Source organism: Muntiacus reevesi, chromosome 1 (assembly GCF_963930625.1).
Source record: "Muntiacus reevesi chromosome 1, mMunRee1.1, whole genome shotgun sequence".
Taxonomy (NCBI): domain Eukaryota; kingdom Metazoa; phylum Chordata; class Mammalia; order Artiodactyla; family Cervidae; genus Muntiacus; species Muntiacus reevesi.
Genome location: NC_089249.1, coordinates 104,915,586 through 104,942,050, shown reverse-complemented (window position 1 = coordinate 104,942,050; position 26,465 = coordinate 104,915,586). Strand labels below are relative to the sequence as shown.

The following is a 26,465-nucleotide window of genomic DNA, read 5'->3' as shown; positions in this document are numbered from 1 at the left end:
GTGGGATGGCTTTAAATGACAATATAGGGAAGTCTTTTCTCACTGGGGCCACTAAGTTTACTTAAGGAGATCCCCACAGGGTTCCAACTAAGGGGTTTAAGCCCAGCTCAAAGTGTTCTGGGAACTAGATGGAGGAGGAGGCTGGGGTCCCAGCTCTTTCTCACAAAGGTGGATGTGATCTTCAGCCTATTTCTTGGGCAGACATGAAGAATGACTGTTAGAAAATCCAGATTCCAATCCTGGCTTGCTGTTTATTACCTGTGTGGAAAATGAACTCTCTGATCCTCAGCTCCCTCATTTTTAAAATAGGGCTAATATCTTTCAGCCTCTTGTAAGATAAATCTGATGTAAAGCATTTGCCTATAGAGGGTACTCAACAAATATTAGCCATTATTAATTCTGATATCGATAATGCCAAGGAATGTAAACCATTTGTTCAATGTTTGGGTTGTCCTTTTAACTTCTTTAGCTGAATGTTGATATGAAAGTTCTTGACAGTATCTACACATATAACAATGAGGTAGATAATAATTAGTATTTATTGCATCAAAATTTAATTAAAGAAAAGGCAGGGGAAAGAAAACAGACAAAGTCAATCATAAAGCTTCCAAAACTCTGCTTTGAGCTAAGAGTTTCACTGGGTTTGATTTCTTTTTTCCAAAGGGCCAAGGAATTCTCACATGGTGTCAGACTACATGAGTTACAGAATGTCTCATCAGACTTTCAAAGTCCCCACACTCCTTTCTCCTGCGTAACTGGTGAGGTCAAAATGGCCACCTTCCTGAGTGTCATTGATGAACAAGGTGCAAGAAAGAAATACATGCCAAAGAAGTCCAAGACAGAAATAACAGAGAGTGGTACTTGACATTTAAACCACACTGAACACGGCTGATGGGCCAAGCTCTTAACAGTGTCACGTCACTGTCTTTAATTTCTCCATGACCTAAAGATTCCAAACTTTGAAACAAACTGCTGGAGTTGGAAGAGAAGGAAGAGGTGAGGACAGCCTGATGTAAATTTACCACTAGATTAAATTCTAAAGTTGCTCCAGAATTTTGTATTATTATCTGAAAGCAATCAAAGAAAGAAAAGCAAGCAAGTGACTTGGCCCAGTCAAGGTAAGGCTCTGTCTTTGCAACTCTGGTAGAGAGAGATTAGGGGTGAACAACTTTGTACAAATACACACAGACCCACACATGCAGAGATCTGGTTGTGTATGGCTAGAGCAGAGGCGGATGAAACCCAGAGCGTGGGCTCCTGGTGCTACTCCTAGAGAAGAATGAATCGGGTAAGGAACAGTTAACAAGAAAATGTGCCTCGCTCACTGTGCACATTGCAACAAAGAGCTGGCAGCTCCTGAAGGAAAAGGGCTTGTGCCGCTGCCGTTCAAACTTGTCAGTCAGCCTGTGCCAGCAGCCTCAGCGTCTGCCTCCCCGGCACACCCTCATTACATGTGTCTGTCTGGGCTGATCTCTGCATCTGCTCAGAGACGCTCCTGCCGAGTCGGGGATTTCTGCTTTTCTCCACCGGGGCAGGAGTGGGTCTCTCCCGGCTTCTCTTCGGTCACCTCCACTCCTCTCCCCAAGGAGGCTCCTGCTTTATGCTAGCTTTGGACTTCCCTCACTGGCTGCCTGTCCCCGACTTCTAGAATGGAAGAAGCTGAGCTGGTGAAGGAGAGACTCCAGGCCATCACAGTAAGTCTGCCTAGTTATAACTCTCGGAGCTGCTTGCTTACAGGGACGACGGACACGCTGCTTGCTGCCCCTGCTGCCGAGCCCGCTAGTGAAAAACCAGAGCTGTCACCCTTCACGGCGAGTCTGCCGCTCTCTTAACCTGGTGACCCTCTGTAACTCTTGGGCTTCCGAATCTAAGAGAGCAAATGTTCTTGATTTTCACAAAAACTGTACCTATGTTTTAAATAGTGGTCAGAAGCTTTTAAGGCAGTTTGGTTACACTATCATGTACCTGAAAAGCATAGATTTTCCTTACATTTATATCTGACAAACACTAGATCAAGAAACTGATCTTCAACTTGCAAAGTTTTTAAAACAATTAACTCACCAAAAAGTGATAGTCTTTTAAAAGGAGGAGAAAAAAAAATTAAGAAAACTACTTGAAGCTTTTTATTTGTAGTTGTGATAGTGTGTTCCACAAAACCTCACAGAATTAAAATGACTATCGTTGTACTTTAGCTAAGGATTAAACAAGAGAAAAGTAGGTAAAAGCACGTATCAGATTAATTCTAAGATATCAGTTTCCAGCAGAGTCACAAACTGAATAAGATCCTGATAAAGGAATGTAATGCATGCAATGCAATGGATTGGGGAAATATTTTGTTAATACCAGGAAGGAGAATAGTGCATTTTTTATGTTTGTTCTGGGAAAGAGTCAAAGTATGAAATGAATTACTTTCCCTAAGTGATCCAGCTTTTTTTCAATTTTACAAAGCCCTCTATTTGGCAGTCACCTGGAAATCTCTGGCACAATCATTTATCATTGGCTACAACTTATCATATAATTTTTTTAAAGGAAAAACACTTTAGAAATCAACATTCCATTTTTTTCAGCATTTTCTGACACTGAAATTGGCTGTCAAGAGTACTGTTTAAAAACTGATGCATAATATCACAGATGTGGGTTTATTAATTTAAATGTATATTGGACATTACTATCTATAAAAATTACTCTTTACTCTCTTGTGAAAAGAAAACTGATGCAAAATCAGAGTGAATAGAAAGATATTATTCTTTGCTCTTCAAATTCTCATAGCATAAATTATTATTATTATTAAACCCAATTTAGAATTTTTATTAAAAAGATACAAAGTTTCAGTTCCACCCAGAAAGCATTCAGTAACTTTAAATATTTTCTCAACCAATGGTTTAGGAACCAAAAGTCCACAGATAAAGTTGGCACTTTTCCATAAGGCAGTGCTCTCAAAATGTCCAACTCCTAATTAGTACATTTTCCTTTCTTCAGAAAACCTTGGTTTAGATTATTGTTTGTTTTGCTTTGTTCCTTTTGTTGTGAAACTCAGCCACTGTTTCAGCTGTCTTGCTTTAAGGGACAGGAACTGGGCCCTGCTCTGCTGTTTTTGGCGTGGGCCTTTTGCATTACAGCTGTTGTCTAAAGGTTACTTTATCAGGCTGTGTGAGTTGTGTGGGCACAAGCTCTGCTTTCCCTGACCCTTCTATCCCCTAATTAACTAAATTAAATCATATATCCGACGAAATCCACGTGTAGCTCCTTCTTCCACCTTTTCCTATTTGAATCGCAGCCTACCCTTACTTCAGCCCTTATTACGCCTGCTGCACTTTACAACTCATACTGAAGCGGCACATGTTCTAAGGGTAAGATCGCACTTTGAAAACTAGGAATTTCCAACTGCAAATAAAACTAGGACAAGAGTCATAATGCTTTAAATGCCTTATAAGCGGACCAGAGAGTAAACAGTTTCCTGAATATACTGGTGTGTACTTTTATGATGATTAAAAAATAGTAATAATAACTACTAGTTTTTGGATTATTTCATTAGCTTAACCATATCCCATTTGAAAGAATAAGCATATCTAGAAAGTAAAATTACAAAATAATTATATTTTGGAGGTAAAACACTTGTACAAAATTGTAGAGAAAAAATTGAGAAAAGTTTATGGGGACAAATTTACCCTAGTCTATACCTCACTGGACCAAGTCCAGTCACATAGGTCACCACTGAAGATGAAAAAATGGACTGCTGGTGTGTCCATGGAAACAACACATCCACTCATCTCCCTCCCGGACGCCCTGGGAAATGCCAGCTCGCTCCACCCTTGCCTTACCCAGGAAGCCACCTCAGCTATTCCCCTTCCCCCTAGGGAAATGAAAACACAGTGTCCAGAGAGTTTTCAGGGATTGTCTCGCTTTTGGAAGCACTGAAAATCTTCAGACTCTCAGACCTAGACCAAAACTCAGAGACCATAATCTCATTTTAACTGTTTTCATTCTATTTCCCTATACTGAAATAATTTTTATATACTTCAAGAACAAAATCAAAAGACAGTTGCCCAGTATAACCCAACAGCGATTCAGAGACTCCACTTTATTGGAAAACAAAACTTTCAACATTCTAAGATCTATTTGAGTTTCATACTAAAATTTATTCCTCTAATTCATAGCTGAGAAATGAAATAAACTTCACTGCAATGTTTATTCGACGTGATTTTGAGGGTCCAAAAAGTCATTGTTTCTACTGCAAGAAATTTGAAGATAAATGTATATGCCCGAAACTTGATAGAATCAAGTGCCAGTCTTCTTGTTCCTCTTTTGAAAAGAAACAGATTAAACACAGCAAGTAGATGGAATGTGACATTAGGCTCTCAAATTGAAAACTAAATTACTGTGATGGTGCCTTTATTTCTCATACCAGTAAGTGAAATTTTATATTACTCAGGAGGCTTCTCAAAGACTTAAAGGGAATAAAAGAAAAAATTATGAAAGCACACAGAAACGATTATTTAAATAGGGTATTTCATTTGGTTGGAGAAGGAAAGAGCAACCCAGTCCAGTATTTTTTCTGGAAAATTTCATGGACAGAGGAGCCTGGAGGGCTGAAGTCCGTGGGGTCACAAAGAATCGGACACAGTTGAGCAACTGAACATGCACTTCATTTGGGTATACCAAGTATGGATTCTATTTTGTATGCTTACTCTCATGTTTCTCCTTCGTTACCTTATCCAGGTACAGGCATACCTCGGAGATACTGCAGATTTGGTTCTAGATCACTTTGATAAAGCAAATATCACAATTAAGTGAGTCACATGAATTTTCAGTTCCCAGTGCAGACAAAATTTATGTTTTAACTATTTAATATAGTGCAATATTACTATGTCTAAAAAATAACACATATGAGTGCTAAGTTTCTTCAGTCATGTGCGACTCTCTTCTACCCTATGAACTCCAGGCTCCTCTGTCCACAGGATTCTCCAGGCAAGAATACTGGAGTGGATAGCCATCCCCTCCTCTAGGGGATCTTCCTGACCCAGGGATCACATCCACATCTCAAGCTTCCTGCATTGGGAGGCGGGTTCTTTGCCACTAGCGCCAGCTGGGAAGTCCGCAATTTAAAAAATACTTTACAGTTAAAAAATGCTAACCATCATCTGAGTCTTCTGAAAGTTGTAATCTTTTTGCAGTAGTAGCATCAAAGATCACTGATTACAAGACAAACAGTGTATGTTTTCACTTGTATGTGAAACCTAAAAAAATAAAGCAAATGAACAATTATAACAAAGCAGAAGCAGATTCACAGAAACAGAGAAAAAACTAGTGGTTACCAGAATAGGGAAAGGGGCAGGGTAGGGGCAAAGTAGGCAAAGGGGATTAAAGGTACAAACTATTAGTCATAAAATAAATGCTATAAGGACATAATGTACAGCACTAGGAATATAGTCAATATTTTATATACCTTTGTATGGAGTAAAATCTGTAAAAACATTGAATAGCTAGGTTGTACACCTGAAACTAATATAATATTGTAGGCTAACTATGTTGTTGTCTAGTCATTAATCCGTATGCAACTCTTTTGTGGCCCACTGACCTAGCCCACCAGGCTTCTCTGTCCATGGGGTTTCCCAGGCAAGAACACTGGAGTGGGTTGCCATTTCCTTCTCTAGTATATCTTCCCAGAACAGGGACTGAAAGTGTGTCTCCTGTGTCTCATGTATTATCAGGCAGAATTCTTTACCACTTTCTTGAGTCACCAGGGCATCCCTCAAGTCACTATACCTCAATTTAAAAAAAAAAAAGACTGCTCACAAAGGGAAAAAACAAGAAAGATCACTGATCATACATCACCATAACAAATATAATAATGAAAAAGTTTGGAATATGGCAAGAATTACCAAAATGTAAAAGTGATCAAATGCTGTTTTAAAAAAATGGTGCCAATAGACTTACTCTGTGCAGAGTTGTCACAAACTTTCAAACTATTTTAAAAAAGCAATATCCGTGGAAATAAATACTATGTATCTAGTGAAATAAAAGTGAAGCACAATAAAATGAGGTACAGTTGTGCCAACTCATAACTTACTAAATTAATAAGTTAATTAATCTCTTAGCATCTCTTAGCCAAAGAGTTTAAGTTTTCAATTACAAGTGGAAAACAGAATACTTCAAACTAAGTAAATACTACATTGATTAAGAAGTCTCTTGAGGCTTAAGTTACTACATAGTATCTTAACAAATAGCTGATTTTTATACAAAAGGAGAACTATTAAAGTAAGCTAGCATATAGAAATGCACTTTAAATGTTATCAGAACTGAGGCTACCAATGTCTCCAGTGTTCTCTGAAAGAATGACATGAAGGACTGAGTTATCTCTACAAGGTTCCTCTCTGGAAGTAAACATGGTACACATCTAAGAATGATGAAATGGCCCAAGTGAATTTCCCACAAAAACAGAAATATCTTCTGATTATCAGTAATATCCTATATTGGGGACTTCCCTGGTGGCTCAGACGGTAAAGTGTTTGCCTACAATGTGGGAGACCCGGGTTCAATCCCTGGGTAGGGAAGATCTCCTGGAGATGGAAATGGTAACCCACTCCAGTATTCTTGCCTGGAAAATCCCAGGCACAGTGGAACCTGGTAGGCTGAAGTCCATGGGGTCGCGAAGAGTCAGACACGACTGAGCAACTTCACTGTTCATATCCTCCTTCCCAAGCAACACATTTTCTTATTTCCATTCCCATGGTGACATTAGGAAAATATTGTTACTAAATAACAGGATACTCAGGCTGGAAAACTCCTAGATCTGAAACTGCAGGAGATCATAGAGGTGCACAAAAATAGTAGTACTTTGGGGCCAGGATGGGGGGTACAGTTAGTGAGTTCAAAAAAATCCTGAGAACTATAATCAGTATATAGAGAACAAACCCAGTCGAGGAGAAAATGGGTAAGAATAAAGTTGACATTTTTACTTTCATCCAGGTTTAACTTTTAGCTGTTAGAAATGCACATTATCCACTCATTCTCTCATTCCTTTTTTCAATTAAAGGTGATTGAGCACTTACTAAATGCCAAACCTCATTCATTTTTTGCATCAACAATATATGTACTCAGTCTCTTAGCCATGTCTGACTCTTTGCAATCCCATGAACTGGAGTCCATCAGACTCCACTATCTGTGGGATTATCTCAAAATGAATATTTCCTCTTCCAGAGGATCTTTCCGACCCATGTATCAAACCCACATCTCTTGTGGCTCTTGCATTGACAGGCAGGACTCATTACCACTGAGCCACCTGGGAAACCCTCAACGACATACAATATTTATTTAAGTCTCATGCTTTTAAATGAAAAGAAGTGAAATAAGAGGAATTAGGAGTGTCAGAGGGGCTTCCCTGATAGCTAAATTGATAAAGAATCAGCCTGCAGTGCAGGAGACCCCGGTTCGATTCCTGGGTCAGGAAAATCTACTGGAGAAGGGATAGGCTCCCACTCCAGTATTCTTGGGCTGCCCTTGTGGCTCAGCTGGTAAAGAATCCACCTGCAATGCAGGAGACCTGGGTTCAGTCCCTGGGTTGGGAAGATCCCCTGTAGAAAGGAAAGGCTACCCACTCCAGTATTCTGGCCTGGAGAATTCCATGGACTGTATAGTCTATGGGGTCGCAAAGTGTTGGACACGAATGAGCGACTTGCACTTTCACTTTCAGGAGTGTAAGAAATGGGATGGGATGGGTTGCAATTTGCTGTAAAATGGACAGGAAGGGCCTCAAGGAGAGGGTGACATTTGAACATGGATGAAGGAGGTGAGCTTGTCAAAAGTTAGACAACAGCAGTAATCACAAGAACAAGCACCTGCCTAGGACTGACTCCATTTGGTAATAAGCCATATAAAGTCCTGACACTGGAATTTGAGCAACAGAGCCAGATTTGCCAGCCAAAGCTGCTCATGACGCAAAATAATCAAGAGCTCTACATTTCCCCAGATCCACTCCCTATTTTGTTCCACTCCCAAGGAATTTTTTCTAGACTTGTAAACATAGGAGTGTAGGAGGCAGAAAGTTCTTTGTATAAAACAGAAATCTACTCAGTACAAAGACCACTATTAAAACAGTACTATAAATACACATAGATCCTAGTTACTTCTCTTTTTAATTAATTAATTCTGGTTTGGGCTGTGCTGGGTCTTCGGTGCTACCTTCGAACTTCCTCTAGCTGCAGCACGTGGGCCCAGTGTTGAGGCTCTTGACTGTATAGCTTAGGCTCAGCAGATGTGGCACATGGGCTTAGGTACTCCTTGGCATGTGGGGTCCTCCCAGATCAGGGATCAAGCCTGTATCCCCTGCATTGGCAGGCAGATCCTTAACTACTGGACCACCAGGAAAGTCCCTCTAGTTACTTCTTTGGCACATGCTTCCTCTCACTGGACACTCCACCTCATCTCATTCACCTTTTTCCCAATATCTGGTATTTTCTAACAGTTAATATGACAGTTAATGACCTCAAAGCAGGATCTGCTACATAATTTGTGAGGCCCAATACACCATGAACATGTGGAGACCCTTGTTCAAAAAGTATTCAGAATTTCAAAGTGGTAACAGGAGAAGTTTAAAAGCATTCAAATGAAGCTCTGGGCCCCTCTGAGAGTGGTACCTCCATGTATGACTTCCCAGGTCACATGTCTAAGAAGCCCAGTCCAGTCATGGACATCTCTTTCCTATGTATTCCTTCTATACAAATGAGAGCATAAAAACAAGTGCAAACCAGCCTGGATCTCAACAGAAGGTAGACCTTAACGTGTATTTGGATCATTGTGTTGTTTAGAATTCTAACAACACCTTAAAGTAATAATGACTAAAAGGAGGCACAGTGAACCACTGTTTCACTGCACCTTGTGGTTAAGACAGTTATAGAAAGAACTCCCAATTTGTCGTGACCTTCCCGAGACATTCACATAAAGTTGGTACATGGAGATGTAGGAATCTCCTAAGCAAAGATGTCCTGTGCCAGTATATTCAAACAATTAAGCCTCTGCACAATTTTCCACAGTGCTATGCTAAGATTACAAGTTTCTTCCAGAGAGGGAAAGGTTTCTTAAAACAAAAGTGCTATGCCACATTTCTTTGCCAAACATAATAGCCCACCCACAAAGGAGCCCATGTGATGAGGTACAATAATTTTGATGCCTTGTTAAGGAAACTACTTTTTGATAATCAGGGATGGTTTTTCCAGTGTGCTATGGAGTGATAATGCTACTCTGCCAAGCCCTCTACTGACAAGGATCCCCACGAACTTCCTCAACATTACTAGATGGTGAAAAGGAAAAGCTGCTTCTTTAGAAAACTGTGATTAAAACAAGCCAGAGACTAAGTGACTAAATCTAACAAGTGTCTAAACAATACAGTGTAGTTCAGGCTAGAATCAAAGCAGAGTTTCCACTTCCTAAACTACAGACTGAAACTACCTAGCTTCTCTAGAAATAAGATAAGAATATTTTAATTTATTAATTTATTCAATTTATTTAAATGGCAGTGGTGTCATTCTGGGAAACTCAAAAAGTTTCCTCACCAGGAGTCCTGTGACATGTCAACTTTCTTAAAACACCATAGGAATAATTTGAGTGAGATCCATACTTACAGTTTTTATGTAAAACCCCAGTGACTGAGTGAAATTCATTCAAACCATTTGAGACATAGAGCCAGGTAATTTTCTGTCTTAAGCATGAAGTTTTCAATGTGTAACTGTATCAATAATTGGCATGGAGTGATACAACATGTTAAAAGGAGACATAGCAACTACTCAAAATCAATCTATGCTACCAAATCTAGATACAAAGACATCTCAAGCACAAGAATTCTGCAATTAAAAAGATTAATAACACCAAACTCCCAGTCCATCTCTCCTCTACCCCACCTGTCTTGGCAACCACAAGTCTGTTTTCTCTATCTGTGAGCCTATTTCTGTTTTGTAGATGAGTTCACGTGTGTCATATTTTAGATTCTGCAAATAAGTGGTACCATATGGTATTTGCCTTTCTCTTTCTGACTTACTTCACTTAGTATGATAATCTCTAGGTATATCCATGTTGCTGCAAGTGGCATTATTTCATTCTTTTTTACTGCTAAGTATCTGTATCTACCACATTTGTTTATCCATTCATCTGTCAAGGACATTTAAGTTGCTCCCATGTCCTGGCTATTGTGAATAGTGCTGCTCAGGACATGAGCTTCTCTGGTGGCTCGGTGGTAAATAATCCACCTACCAATGCAGGAGACGCTGGTTCAATTCCTAGGTCAGGAAGATCCCCTGGAGAAGGAAGTGGCAACCCACTCCAGTATTCTTGCCTGGGAAATCTCATGGACAGAGGTGCCTGGCAGTCCATGGATCACAAAAGAGGGTCAGAATGACAGTGACTAAACAACAATGAACATGGGGTGCATGTATCTTTTTATTTTTTTATCTTTTTGATTATATAGTTTTGGGAGTTTGGGGTTAGTAGATGAAAACTATTACATATAGAGTTGATAAGCAACAAGGTCTTACTGTATAGCACAGAGTACTGTATTCAATATCCTGAGATAAACCATGATAGAAAAGAATATTTTAAAAATGTATACATGTAGGTATAACTGAATCTCTTTGCCATACAGCAGAAATTAACACAACTTTGCAAATCAACTATACTTCAATTTTTTAATGGAAAAAAATTAATAGCAATTAAATTGAAAACTCAATATTCAAATATACAACAAATATACAAAAATCAAAAGCTTTCTGAAAAACAACAGTCAGAAATTGTAATGTAAAAAAGTGAGACATGACCAAACATGCATGATGTAATGGGAAAGTAATTCATTCCTGATAGCTACACTTTAAAAAAACAAACAGTTAAAGCCTAAAAATAATTTTATTTAAGAAATAGGAAGAATTTATATGAAGAAATCTTTGTTTATGTTTTATACCTACTAAGGAACTGTGCAGGATATATATAACGAAATTTTACTAAGTGATATATATGTCTAAGGAGACACACCGTTTCTTGAGGTAAAGTCTGAAGACAAAAAAATGTTGTCACATATTTTCAAATTTGTTTTAAGTTTAATGCAATCACAATCAAAATCTCTAAGGAGGAATTCTTATTCACTTCTGGTGGCACCATGAAATTGTTAAAACAGGATAATTCGGCAATCAGTAAAAGAAAACTCAAAAACTGTTTTACTATTTGACCAAGAATTTTATTAACAAAGAAGCATACAAATACTAAAGAAAAATAAGAGATGCATATAAGATGTATTCTTAAGACATTCATAAGGTAGCAAAATCATTTCTTAGAGTATTTAATAAAAAGTGGAATCCAATTCAATGTCCAAAAGTAGGGATTAGCTGAATAAATACAGTGCACATATACAAGTTTGTAGATATACTTCCATATATATATATATATATATATATATATAATAATGGAATAATAAGTATCAATTAAAAATAATTTAGAAGAGTAATGATGTGGTATATCAGCATTTCATGGTATATCAAGAGAAATAAGATTATTAAATGTGTAACAATTCCAGCTTTATATGAGCTATAACATATTATGCAGATGTAAATCATATATAACAGTATCAATCTCTGATTATCTCTGGATAATGATAATTATTATTAGGAGTAACTTTTAAAATTCTACCAGGGTATGTGAGTTTTTGTTTGCTTCTTTGGCTGTTTGTTTGGTTGGCTGGTTTGTTGGTTGGTAATTTTGGTTTGGTAGAGAGTGATGAAGCATAAGGAACCAGCTGAGTTTTCCATTTAGTTTCTATCGGAACTTAACAAAATGATTGCAAAATTCAATGGGAAAAATAAAGTACTGCTACTAATCAAGACATTTTAGAGAAAAGCAACAAAGGAAAACTTGCCCAATAAAATGTTAATTTATCTCATTGGTGGTACATAGTATTAGTACCAAAATCTATAACTAAAGACACACACAGATAAACTGAAGCCAGACCCTAGTTTACAATTTTTAAATGTAAATGATAAAATTAGTAAATAAAAAAGTAAGCCAGTAAGAAAGAATTATTTGATTAAGTTTCAAACTTAGTTAGAATTTGGGGGGAAATAATTAGACCCTCAGCATTTACCATAAGTCAAAATTAATTCAACTGGATTTAAGAGTGTTTAAAAAAGTCTTTAGGAAACTAGAAGAAAATATAGATGAATAATTACTGTATCTCAAAAAGTAAAAGATATTAAAAATATAAAAGCAAAAAAAAGGGGGGGGAGCTTCCCAGTGGCACTAGCGGTAAAGTGCCCGCCTGCCAGTGAAGGAGACGAGGGAGGGTTTCTCCCTGGGTTGGGAAGATAGCTAGGAGCGGGGCACGGCAGCCCACGCCAGTATCCTTGCCTGGAGAATCCCCGTGGACAGAGGAGCCTGGCGGGCTATGGCGCATAGGGTCACAGAGAGTCGGACAAGACTGAAATGACTTAGCACAGCACAGCACATAGGAAAAATAACTTTCAGTACTTCTAGAAACAGCATAAATTTTAAAAAAAATTGAAGGAAACTAGGAGACTTCATTTACAACTAAATAAGGCAAACAAAGGGGGCTTCCCAGGTGGTGCCAGGGGTAAAGAATCTGCTGCCAATGCAGGAGAGGCAAGAGATGGCAAACAAAGGCTGCTATTCCTAATTCAAAGAACCCGTGTGTGTGTGTGTGTGTGTGTGTGTGTGTGTGTCTGTGTGTGTGTGTCTGTGTGTTCAGTTGCTTCAGACTCTTTGTGACGCTATAGACTATAGCCTGCCAGGCTCCTCTGTCCATAGGATTCGCCAGGCAAGATTACTGGATTGGGTTGCCTTATCCTTCTCCCAAAGAACTCTTTCAAATTGTTAATTTAAAAATTAATAGGCTTTACAAAAAAAAAAAAAAAAAAAGGACTTCCCTAGTAGCTCAGCTGGTAAAGAATCCGCTTCCAATGCAGGAGACCCCAGTTTGATTCCTGGGTCAGGAAGATCCACTAGAGAAGTATTCTTGGGCTTCCCTGGTGGCTTAGTTGGTAAAGAATCCACCTGCAATGGGGACACCTAGGTTCGATCCCTGGGTTGGGAAGATCTCCCGGAGAAGGGAATGGCTATCCACTCCAGTACTCCAGTACTCCATGGGGTTGCAAAGAATCCGACACGACTGAGTGACTTTCACTTTACCAAAAAATAGGTGGACATCACAGCTTCCCTGGTGGGAAGAATCAGCCTGCAATGCGAGAAATGTGGGTTCGATCCCTGGGTCAAGATGATCTCCTGGAGAAGAAAATGGCAACCCACTCCAGTATTCTCCCCTGGGATATCCCACAGACAGAGGAACCTGGTGGGCTACAGTCCCTGGGGTAGCAAAAGAGTCAGACATGACTTAGCAACTAAGCCATCACCATCAGGTAGTCATCACAAAAATTTTTTACATAACTAATGCAAATAGCCAAGAAAATTATTCACAATAATATATAATATTTGACCACAGAAATCTTATAAATCTCATTAAGAGATCAAAATTAGACTATTTTTGCTCTATTTATATTGCTTAAGGATCCTTCACATATAATATTTCTACTTAATAAGAGTGAGGTAATATACACTGCTTTGCATAAATGCAAGTTAAAATAACTTTTCACTGAAGCTTTTTACCAATCTGGAAACATCCATACCCCTTGACTAGGTAACTACATTCTAGGCACCTATCCTGAGGAAATAACTAGACATTTTATAAACAAGGAATTTCATCATACAGCTACTTATAACAGCAAAAGATTAAAAACAATCTAATGGGCGGAAAAAGGGAAACTGATTAAGCAAGTTATGCTCTTCTGAATAAAACTGAGTTATTTTAATAAAATTCAATTACATGAGAAATGCTCATGACACAGTATTAAGTGCAAAACGTAAAACACACAACTGCATACGGGCCTCCTTGTGTGGTTTGTGCATGTGTTTTTATAAACATAGTTAATTATTTTAAGCATTTTGAAAAAATATTGGAATAAAATGTACCAAAACATAACTAGTAGTTATTTCTAAAATAGTGGGATTATGGGAGATTTTTATATTTTTCTTTAAAGTTCTCTAGATTTTTCAAACATTCAAACATGCAATTAGTATATCCTATAGGTTTCATAGTTCACCTTTATTAATAATAAAAATTAATCATTAATTTGGGTTCCTCGTTCCTAACAGACAACGTGTTTGAAATCTTGCCTTGGTCATCTTTTATTTCATTGCTTCCCAAACCTGGCTGTTCATTAGAGCAGTTTTTAGCAACAAGTCATCCAGTGCACCCCCACTTCACCATTGAAATCTCTGACTCAAAGAATTATCTCAATATGTTTATGTTTACTTGCTTATTGGGCTTGGTTTTATTTTTCTATCTCTATAGTTAAAAAAAAAGTTAAGATAATCACTTTCAAATAAGTATTCCTCTCTGTTCACATTTACAAAATTTTAGCAAAGAAAAAAATAAGAAATTTTGTCAAAAGTCATGCTAAAACCAAAGTACACTGAATTCTCATGATCTAGATACCTATGCTCCTCAGTTGCTTTACCTGCATAACAGAAATAAACACGGTCTTACTTCCTGGCAACTTGGGGGAAATTAAGTAATTGATACATGTAAGTTCCTTAAGTATTCCCAACACATAAAGCACTCAATCAGTTCAGTTCAATTCAGTCACTCAGTCATGGCCGTCTCTTTGTGACCCCGTGAAGCGCAGCACGCCAGGCCTCCCTGTCCGTTACCAACTCCCAGAGTTCACCCAAACCCATGTCCATTGAGTTGGTGATGCCATCCAACCATCTCAGCCTCTGTCGTCCCCTTCTCCTCCTGCCCTCAATCTTTCCCAGCATCAGAGTCTTTTCAAATGAGTCAGCTCTTCACATCAGGTGGGCAAATTATTGGAGTTTCAGCTTCAGCATCAGTCCTTCCAATGAATATTGAGGACTAGATTTCCTTTAGGATGGACTGGTTGGATCTCCTTGCAGTCCAAGGGACTCTCAAGAGTCTTCTCCAACACCACAGTTCAATTCATCAGTTCTTCGGTGCTCATCTTTCTTTATAGTTCAACTCTCACATCCATACATGACTCCTGGAAAAAGCATAGCCTTGACTAGATGGACCTTTGTTGACAAAGTAATGTCTCTGCTTTTTAATATACTGTCTAGGTTGGTCATACTTTCCTTCCAAGGGGTAAACGTCTTTTAATTTCATAGTTGCAATCATCATCTGCAGTGATTTCGGAGCCCAAAAAAATAAAGTCAGCTACTGTTTCCACTGTTTCCCCATCTATTTGCCGTGAAGTGATGGGACCAGATGCCATGATCTTAGTTTTCTGAATGTTGAGCTTTAAGCCAACTTTTTCACTCTCCTCTTTCACTTTCTGTCACCCTGCTTATTTAACTTATATGCAGAGTACATCATGAGAAACTTAGAGCTAGAGAAAGCACAAGCTGGAATCAAGATTGCCGGGAGAAATATCAATAACACCAGATATGCAGATGACACTACCTTTATAGCAGAAAGTGAAGAACTAAAGAGCCTCTTGATGAAAGTGAAAGAGGAAAAAGTTGGTTTAAAGCTCAATAAACGTTAGCTAATCATCATTATCTGCAGATCGTAAAAATTTAAACGAAATCCTTTTAAATGTTTTTTTTAATATCAAATATTATCTCTTAGATGTTTCTTGTCTAAATACAAGACTGTTTAATAATTCATTCTACAACTTTGAAAAAGGATTAATCAATACATTTCAGTTCAGTTCAGTTCAGTCGCTCAGTCGTGTCCAACTCTTTGTGACCCCATGAATCGCAGCATGCCAGGCCTCCCTGTCCATCACAAACTCCCGGAGTTTACTCAAATGCATGCCCATCAAGTCGGTGATGCCATCCAGCCATCTCATCCTCTGTCGTCCCCTTCTCCTCCTGCCCCCAATCCCTCCCAGCATCAGGGTCTTTTCCAATGAGTGAACTCTTCGCATGAGGTGGCCAAAGTATTGGAGTTTCAGCTTCAGCATCAGTCCTTCCAATCAACACCCAGGACTTATCTCCTTCAGGATGGACTGGTTGGATCTCCTTGAAGTCCAACAGACTCTCAAGAGTCTTCTCCAACACCACAGTTGAAAAGCATCAATTTTTCAGCACTCAGCTTTCTTCACAGTCCAACTCTCACATCCATACATGACCACTGGAAAACCATAGCCTTGACCAGATGGACCTTTGTTGGCAAAGTAATGTCTCTGCTTTTTAATATGCTATCTAGGTTGGTTATAACTTTCCTTCCAAGGGGTAACCGTCTTTTAATTTCATGGCTGCAGTCACTATCTGCAGTGATTCTGGAGTCCAAAAAAATAAAGTCTGACACTGTTTCCACTGTCTCCCCATCTATTTCCCATGAGGTGATGGGACCAGATGCCATGATCTTAGTTTTCTGAATGTTGAGCTTTAAGCCAACTTTTTCACTCTCCTCTTTCACTTTCATCAAGAGGCTTTTTAGTTCCTCTTCACTTTCTGCCATAAGGATGGTGTCATTTGCATATCTAAGGTTATTGATATATCTCCCAGCAAACTTGATTCCAGCTTGTGCTTCTTCCAGCCCAGCATTTCGCATGATGTACTCTGCATATAAGTTAAATAAGCAGGGTGACGATATACAGCCTTGACGTACTCCTTTTCCTATTTGGAACCAGTCTGTTGTTCCTTGTCCAGTTCTAACTGTTGCTTCCTGACCTGTATATAGGTTTCTCATGAGGCTGGTCAGATGGTCTGGTATTCCCATCTCCTTCAGAATTTTCCACAGTTTATTGTGATCCACACAGTCCAAGGCTTTGGTGTAGTCAATAAAGCAGAAACAGATGTTTTTCTTCTTTAAATATTCTTTACTCACCTTTATCTCTGTTCAAAAAACTGAGTCATATATACCTATGACTAACTCATGTTGATGTATGGCAGAGGCCAACATAATATTGTGATGCAATTTTCCTTTTAAAATAAATATATTTTAGTTAAAAATAAATAAGTTTGGGAAAAAAATAGGTCATATACCACCTTCAGCCTTCTGATGTCTCTTCACTTCACCTAAGATTCCAAGACTATTTGACATTTTCCTGTTGTGTCTATAAATGTTTCTGCTCCTTGAATCGAAGCCCATGAGAGTCTGAGCAGCTGTGTCTTCAGTGGTTTATTTCCTCTTGGGATTTGAGTTTCCTTTAAGCATATTTATTCTACCATTTCCAGGCTCAAGATTATTCTCTTTAGTCAAAAAAAAATTACAGTAAAATAGGAGTGAAGTCATTCTAGTTTATCTCTGTCTTGCTAATATTACACTGTGTATCTAAGCAGTGGTCTCTATGCTCTCAACATAACATTTTATATAGATTTATTTTTACACCCATGCTTTTTGTACCCTTAGTGTTTCCCACATGCTTCACATCTTCTCATCACCCTGCATCTGTACCTTATTTACACTGTTACAAATGGGTAACCACCTGTTCATCTGTATTCTTGGTTTCATGAACTTTGGGGAAGCTCCCAGTAAAATAAAAGTATTTAGTTTGGTTTTGTTTAGTTTTCTTTTTACTTGAGATCATTTTTAATTGTGTATCAATATTTCCACTTGTAAATTGCCTATGATTCATGATCTATGGTCCCTCCTGAAATGTTTGACTCTTTTTCAACAAATTTTTAAAACAACTTTTCAAGAATTTTTTTTCCAGAATTAAAAAAATCTACTTTCATTGAAGTGTAGTAAACCTGTAACTATGCTCAGTATTCTTTTCTGTGAATATTGGGTTAGCACATCCCTTTCCTTCAAGGTTACTATTATCTGCATTTCACCAGTAAGTTCTGCATTGTTGGTAGTATTTAAATCCAAACAATTAGCTTTTATTATTGTTCTTTTGAGACCTTAAAAATGAAAATATCAGCAAAGACAGTCATGAAGTTATAAGATACTGCTACCAGAATGAATCTGAAACCATTTGCCTAACTGAATTGGCCAAATTCACCAAGTTCTATTATCAAAAATATCTAATTGATCCCCAAATAAATTTCCACATGGATTCCATTCCTCCAATACCCCTAAATGAAGATGCTTCATAAGGTTCTGTCTTTCGCTGTCCCTTACTTTTCATAAACACATCTCTTGTCATGCTTTGACCTTGCTTCCTGGTCTCAATTATCCCTTCCAAAGCTCTGGCATATTTATCTCTATTTCTCACTTCTGATCTCTCTTCATCTAACATTTCAACTACTTGCCAGATTACTCCACCTAGTTGTCCCAAAGACACCTCAAACTTGCTGTGAATCACCATCTTTCCTCCCAGACTCTCTTTTCCTGAAGTTCCTATTTCAATTAGTGATTCTGCTCTCCTCTCAGTTACCTGGGCATCAAAGACCTGTACTCCCATTTGACCTCTTCCTCTCCTGCATCCATACATTATCAGTTGCCAAGTCCTGCTATTTTTAACTCCTTGGTATCTCTGACATCCATACCTCCTGTTACTTCTTGTTCCAGCTCTCTTGATTTTATGTATGAGTTGAAAACGATTATCCCCTTCAAGTTGCCCTCCTTCAATAACTATGCAATCAGGCTATTTTAAACTTATTAAAATGTGGTTTAAACTCTATTACTCCTCTCCCTCTGAAAACCTTTCATTACTCTCTATCTTAACATGTAGATTAATTCTTTACTCTCTATCTTAACATGTAGATTAATTCTAAACTTCGTGCCCTCCCTTTCAGTATTTTCTATTGAGGATTTATCCTCATTTCATTTTCTTATTTTATTTCCTACTACTCTCTGTTCAGCAACTTAGATTTTATTCTGAATAATGTCCCAATTTTCTACATCAGGCCTTTGCTCACAATGAGCTTGAATGCCTTTTCTCCCCACCCTCCAGCACCCTAGCAACTACCCAAAGTATTATTTCATTTGGATGCTTCTTCAAAGCCTCTCCTAACCATATCATGATCTATGATCTATGATCATAGATATCATCACTTCCTGCCTCACCTCAACTCTCACCACACTTCACTTGTGCCTTAGTGATGACATTTATCACTTTATTTCTTATAGGTCCCTGCACAAATGATTTCCTTCTTTAAGACATGTAACTTCCTCAGTGAAAGTATTTACTTCTGAGTAATCTTCAAACATCAAACAACTCTTAGTGTTGCCTTGACAAAAGCATTTGTACAGAAGTCACTAACTTTTGAATAAATTAAAAATTAAATAACCCAGGACCAATTCTGCCATCTTGACAGATTCAAGCATTTTAGAATAATAGCTAATTGTTAATCAGTAATACACCTAAAGTACTCACACTCTTATGTATCAGGATACTTTTATCAAGTATGTGATTGCAATAATAACAGTGCATCATAGATGGTTGCAACAGCTGTATAGCTGTACTAGCTACATAAATTTGCCAAACAATTAAGATGTAGGCTTTTACAGAATTGAAATTTGTGGGTGTCAGCTGTTAAATATTGCAATTTAGACATCTGAACATCTAGGCAATTGTTCATTGAACAAATGTCTTTATTAGTTGAACACTGGAGAAGCAAACAGTAATATAAGTTATTCATATTGGTTAACATCAATAAATATCTGATGTGTTGGATTATGATAGGTGTATATAGAGATGCTTAAGTTTCTGGAGAAATTCTTGGAAGCAGATGGCATTTCACATCTATTAATATTTGTTCCATGATAATCTGGGAAGCAATTAGCTGACTGTAATAACTTTTGATATACTAAGAGTAAAACTACATGACATTTTAAGCTTAACTTATAGTTTCAGTTCAGTTCAGTTCAGTCGCTCAGTCATGTCTGACTCTTTGCGACCCCATGAACCACAACACTCCAGGCCTCCCTGTCCATCACCAACTCCCAGAGTTTACACAAATTCATGTCCATTGAGTCGGTGATGCCATCCAACCATCTCATCCTCTGTTGTCCCCTTCTCCTCCACCTTCAATCTTTCCCAACATCAAGGTCTTTTCAAATGAGTCTGTTCTTCGCATCAGGTGGGCATCAGGTGGGTTGAGTTTCAGCTTCAATATCAGTCCTTCCAATGAACACCCAGGACTGATCTCCTTTAGGATGCATTGGTTGGATCTCCTTGCAGTCCAAGGGACTCTCAAGAGTCTTCTCCAACACCACAGTTCAAAAGCATCAATTCATCAGCGCTCAGCTTTCTTTATAGTCCAACTCTCACATCCATACATAACCACCAGAAAAACCATAGCCTTGACTAGACGGACCTTTGGTGACAGAGTAATGTCTCTGCTTTTAAATATGTTGTCTAGTTTGGTCATAGCTTTCCTTCCAAGGAGTAAGAGCTTTTTAATTTCATGGCTGCAATCAACCATCTGCAGTGACTTTGGAGCCCCCAAAAATAAAGTCTGACACTGTTTCCACTGTTTCCCCATCTATTTGCCCTAAAGTGATGGGACCAGATGCCATGATGTTAGTTTTCTGAATATTGAGTTTTAAGCCAACTTTTTCACTCTCCTCTTTCACTTTCATCAAGAGGCTCTTTAGTTCTTATTCACTTTCTGCCATAAGGGTGGTGTCATCCACATATCTGAGGTTATTGATATTTCTCCCAGCAATCTTGTTTCCAGCTTGTGTTTCATCCAGCCCAGTGTTTCTCATGATGTGCTCTGCATATAGGTTAAATTAGCAGAGTGACAATATACAGCCTTGATGTACTCCTTTTCCTATTTGGAACCAGTCTGTTGTTCCATGTCCAGTTCTAACTGTTGCTTCCTGACCTGCATGCAGGTTTCTCAAGAGGCAGGTCAGGTGGTCTGGTATTATAGTTTACCCTGCCATAAGGAAACTAAACTGTTGCCGTATTAGTTTTCAGTAATGCTTATAGATCTTCATGAAATTTGGCAAAAGGACAATAATTTGCAGTTGATGAATATCTTATGAGGAAATTTTACTCATATCTTAAAATAGAATCATGCCTATAACATTAGAAAATTACCTTCTTAACTACCTACACTGACATGAGAAATGACACTGACTTGACAAAACTTTGGGATTCCTTAGCAACCCTTCTGTAAGCATCCTGTTGCCCAAACACTTCAGATGCCCTGCCCCTGCACACAGCTTTCATTATGTCAGCACTCACCCAGGAGGAAACGACCAGCACAGACTGGCTACCAGCAGGGGCGGGCAATGGTTGCTGGGTTCAGCAGTCATGGTCACACATAGGGTGTGCTCTTCTCTATGGGCTGTCCGTGGAGAGAGGTGGACGGCTCCACCCCAGCCCGCAGGGGACTGGAAGTGTGTGTATGCTTTTCTAATGAGAAGCCCCTCCAGTGCTGCTGTCCTGGCACTGCCAACACACCCCAGTGGTTCACAATAGACAGGACAACTGGCGGCGTGGTGAGAAGCTGACTAATTTCCCACTCAGGGAAATAATGTACTGAATCAGCTAAGAGGCTGAACTCGAATTGCCTGGGTTGAAATCCTGGCTCTGCCACTGTGGTGTTTTTAGTCATTAAGTCACGTCCAGCTCTTTGTGACGGCAAGAACTGTAGCCTGCCAGGTTCCTCTGTGGAAGGGATTTCCCAGCAGAAATACTGTAGTAGGTTGCCATTTCCTTCTCCGGGGGATCTTCCCCACCCAGGGATTGAACCTGCATCTCCTGCACTGGCAGGTAGATTCTTTACCACTAAGCCACCAGGCACCAACTGTGAGAACTTGGATTAGTTAATTAATCTCTGGAAACTTCCATTTCCTCTTCTATAAAGTGAAAGTTATTACACTATGTCTTTGTTATCATAACTATTAAGTGTAATATTATTATATCTCTATTATTATGACTATTAAGTGAAATAATGCCTGAAAAATACTTACCCAAATGCTTGGCACAATAAGTTTGAAATATTACTAATATTTGCTCAATAGCAGTTTCAAGATATAGTGAAGAATTGACTCAAAGACATCTTCATAGTTTTTACTCCTAAACAACCAGATTTCATCCAAATAAAGAAGTGAATCTGAAAACTCAGGCTTGTTGCCAAGCTCTTTTTTTTTCTTCTAAAGAACTGTTCATGAAATTAAAAAAAAAAAAATACTGATAAGGTCATATATGCTTCTTACACACAAACAGAAACATGACATATATTTGGACAGCAATGTACATTCAAATGAATTCTGTTACATTCAACAAATGTACCTGAATTTATACATCAAAAAGGAGTTTTTATCTTCAAAGGAGTTACACCAGGAAGCCATGCACTTGTTTCCATATTGCTGCCAAATATTTTTGGAGCTAGCTCTTCCTTCTAAATTACCTTCTCAGCCTGCTTCAAATTCCTTTAGAGGTCTTTATTGGCAACAAATGTTTACCTGTGGGAGTTTTCCATTTTGAAAGCAGGTTTAGCACCAATTTTTATAAGTAAGATGGAGGATAATGTCACCTTTGGTCAAAAAATAAGGAAACCAGGGCCTTTTTGCATGGCTTGTAATATGTCTCAAACAATTCCAGACAGGAAAGTTCTAAAGCATTTCAAACCAGTGGAACCATCATCAGAGTTAATGTGTTGCTTTCTGTGTGATCAATAGGTTATGTGTTTATTTACCCAATTTTATTAAGCAAATACTTATGGAACACTATGTGTCAAGCATTGTTCTCGGAGTTTTTGCATATATTCACTCTATTAAGGCTCATACCTTATGACATAGGTACCCTCAGTACCTCTGTTTTACGGGGCACTACATGAAGGACTTTGTCCCAGGACGCATAGCTAGTAGATGGCAGAGCCAGAAATTGAACCCAGGCTTTCTACTTAGTACGCAGGCTACAGCCTTTAAAAATACAACTTCTTTGTATCAACAGTTATGCTCTCTGGGATTTTAAGGTATTGTAGTTTAAACTTGTGATTTGCATTTCTCTAATAATTAGAGGTGTTGAACATCTTTTCATGTGCTTTTTAACCATCTGTGTGACTTCTTTGGAGAAATATTTATTTAGATCTGCCCATTTTTTGGTTAGGTTGATTGTTTTCTTTTTGATATTGAACTGCATGAGCTGTTTTGTATATTTTGGAGATTAATTCTTTGTTGGTTGCTTTGTTTGGAAATAGTCTCTCCCATTCTCAGGGTTGTCCGTTTGTTTTATTTATTATTTCCTTGGCTGGGCAAAAAGCTTTTAAGTTTAATTAGGTCCCATTTATTTGTTTTTATTTGTATTACTTTAGGAGGTGGAGCAAAAAAGATTATGCTGTGGTTTATGTCAGAGTTCTACCTATGCTTTCCTCTAAGAGTTTTTATGGTCTTACCTTTAGGTCTTTAATCCATTTTGAGTTTATTTTGTGAATGATGTTAGGGTATGTTTTAAACCAGTATAGCCACCATTCATAAAAACTGTATGGAGGTTCCTTAAAAAACTAGAAATTGTTATATTGAGTGAAGTAAGACAGATAGAGAAATAAAAATATGATATTGCTTGTATGTGGAGTCTAAAATAAGCCTACAGATGAACTTATCTACAAAACACAAATAGAGGTACAGATGTAGAAAATAATCTTACAGTTACCAGGTGTAGGGGAGTAGGGACAAACTCTACTTTGGGATTGGGATTGACACATACACACAACCATATATAAAATAGATAACTAATCAGGACCCCTGTGTAGCACAGGAAACTCTATTGAATACTCTGTAATGATCTGCATAGGAAAAGAATCTAAAAAACAAAAGAGTGGGTGTATATACATATAACAGATTCACTTTGCTTTACACATGAAACTAACACATTGTAAATAAATTATACCCAATAAAAATTGAAAATAATAATAATAAATGTGATGAAAGATACTCTATCTCTCCGTGAATTTTTTTACCTCTACTAGAAGTCCTCTTAGTGTTAATATGCATCATCTGATCCTTTTCTCTCTCTCTTCCCATAGTAACATTTACAGGAGGAAACGGTCACATTTTATAGATCCCTATTGTTCTAATGCTCTGTAGGCTATCCTGTTTTCACACATAAGCAGGCCTTTTACCCAGCAGCTTCTTCAGTCTTGTGCCCAGAACAATCTCTCTCCTCACAATATTTCCTCATGCCTATTTCAAAACTCCCACCTTAAAATTCACAGTTTCCATTGCATCATTCAGTAGCTCAATCTTGCTAGACTTAATGGGGAAGATAGAAAAGATGAGGAGGGAAGGAAAGTCACTAAAATATTTTTAAATTCTCTTTGAAAAAGCTCTTTATATCATTTTCCATCAGTAAGATGCTTTGCATGTCCCACGTCACTCTCTTTTGCTTTGAAATAAGGGTTTCCAAAGCAGCTTCATACCAATGCCAAGAGCATACCACTGGCCAGCCATTCAGTAATGACAACATCCCCAGGAAACATACTTAAGCAAATTAAAAAAAACTGATCATGCTGGAATACTTTTATTTCAGGATAAAAGAAAAATACAGGAAGAAATCTCACAGAAGCGTCTGAAAATAGAGGAAGAAAAACTAAAGCACCAGCATTTGAAGGTAATTTATGATTTTAACTTCATTTCAGTGGTTCTGACTCAAATATTCTAATTGCACTCAAATTTCAGTAGTATAGATGCTTTAAGGAAAGAAAAAAATCCCAACAGACTTATACTAATACCTTAAGACCCATAGGGGAAGACAACAAGCTAGTGTTATTTGCATATAAGACTAACACCTTCTGGAAAACGTAGAAAATTGAAAACATGGCTTTGTTACTTTTATCCTTTATTACTGCATTTCCTCATTTTCTTGGTAACCTTGAGAATTCAGTATTAACACTTTTGCCCTAAGTACAGTCTTGCTTATTATCCTTTGGGAGCGGATCCAGCTGGGAAGTTTCTTTTGAAATCAATGAAAGGCCAGCATTTACCCAGGGGGTGTAAAGCATAACTGTTGGGCCTGCTCAAGGATGTTCACATTTTAGAGTTCAGTGCAGACAACAAAAGAAATTAAGTTTAAAAAATAAACCTTCTCTAATAACATAAAAAAAAATAATAGATATAATTATTAGCTTCAGTAATAACAGTTTCTCTTCTTAAAAAAAAAAAAAAAAGTGTTCAGTGCAGTGGATTCGGTGTTGTCTGAGTGTGGTTCAAGGTACTGTTTTATTTTGTTTTGACAAAACATGAGATCATAACCAAAAATAAACCTCCATTTTTAAAATCAGACCTTACATCTTTCATGGGTGTGGTCATTTTGTAATAAAAGCACATTGAGTCTCAACATTTTATTATGTAGCTTAGTCACAGGATGCAACCCAATGACAAACAGGAGCTCCTTGTGAACAGCCCTAAGCAGGAAACTATTTATCTGGCAGGGCTTCTATCAGTGGACATAATAAATCTGTCAGTGAAACAGTGCCACATACTCGTGGGGTCTACAGTCTTTTGCTAAACTTATTGAATTTTTCTAAATCCGTCTTTCTGATGGATCAAGTAATCACCTCCTGAGAGAAGAGATACAATTTAAGATTCCACTTAGCTTCATTTCTCTGGATTCTGTTTGCTTCTTCACTCTTTTTTTTTTTTTCAGTGGGTTTTGTCATACATTGATAGCTTCACTCTTATACAAATTGACATTTCCAATGTTTGATGAATAATTTCAAAGTATAGTCAGCCTGCTATCCTTACAGTATGTCTAGTCAAGAAACGCAATGTGTACTCCCAGAAAAATCAATGAAATAACAGATTTTACCAGGTTATCTTGGTAAAAGTCAAATGAAGTTGAAAATATATATACAACAATTTTTGAGATAGGCAATTTCTAACTGCAAAATCTTTTTTCCTCTCTCTCTCCCCCTTTCTTTCTTTCTCTCTCTCTCTCTCTCTCACACACACACACACACACACACACACATTTTGGATCTCACAGTGAACCAATTACTGTTTCTGAGTAATTTCTATCCTTGCAGAATGGGTAGCCAAACATCAGTAGAGTTCACAATAGGAGAAAAGGTTAATATATCTCCTCTGTTCATTTTGGGAAGTAAATTTCACACAGAAAAACTCTAACACACTGAGAGGTTCATTTCTGAGCTGATGCTTCATTTCAATACTTAACCAAAAAAAAAAAATTCTGAAAAGTAATCTATAATCTTCCCTATAGGTTCGCCTTCTGGAACCCAGATCTCCTCTAATACAATTCAGTCATCAAAGCATGTTTTATGCTTTGGACTGCAGTACACAGCTGCGCAGATTGTATACTGTGTAAAGATACCTGAGAGAGGGGGTTGCTGAAATCCTGCCCACACTTCCTTGGAACTGTGCACCCTAGCATAGGGTTGCTTCTGTCTGGATGCAGTTTCTTTCTCTCTGCACAAAAGTGCGGTCCACCTTCCCAAGCTGCACATTGACCTGGCCGGGTAGGAGTGGGGAGCTGTACCATTTCCTAGTTTGCATATTAATGCCTTAGAGACTAGCAGTGGCCCTGAGAGTT

General features: G+C 38.0%; 1 protein-coding gene across 1 annotated transcript in view; it reads left to right on the top strand.

The window, feature by feature from the left end:
- The first annotated feature begins 1,384 nt into the window (after positions 1-1,384).
- The window catches only part of PALMD (palmdelphin), a 56,527-nt gene continuing 31,446 nt past the window's right edge, over positions 1,385-26,465 (top strand). The window contains exons 1-2 of the mRNA XM_065908185.1: positions 1,385-1,694; positions 24,447-24,527. Of these exons, the coding sequence (XP_065764257.1) occupies positions 1,650-1,694; positions 24,447-24,527 (126 nt within the window). The 5' untranslated portion in view covers positions 1,385-1,649. The remainder of the gene's footprint in view (positions 1,695-24,446; positions 24,528-26,465) is intronic.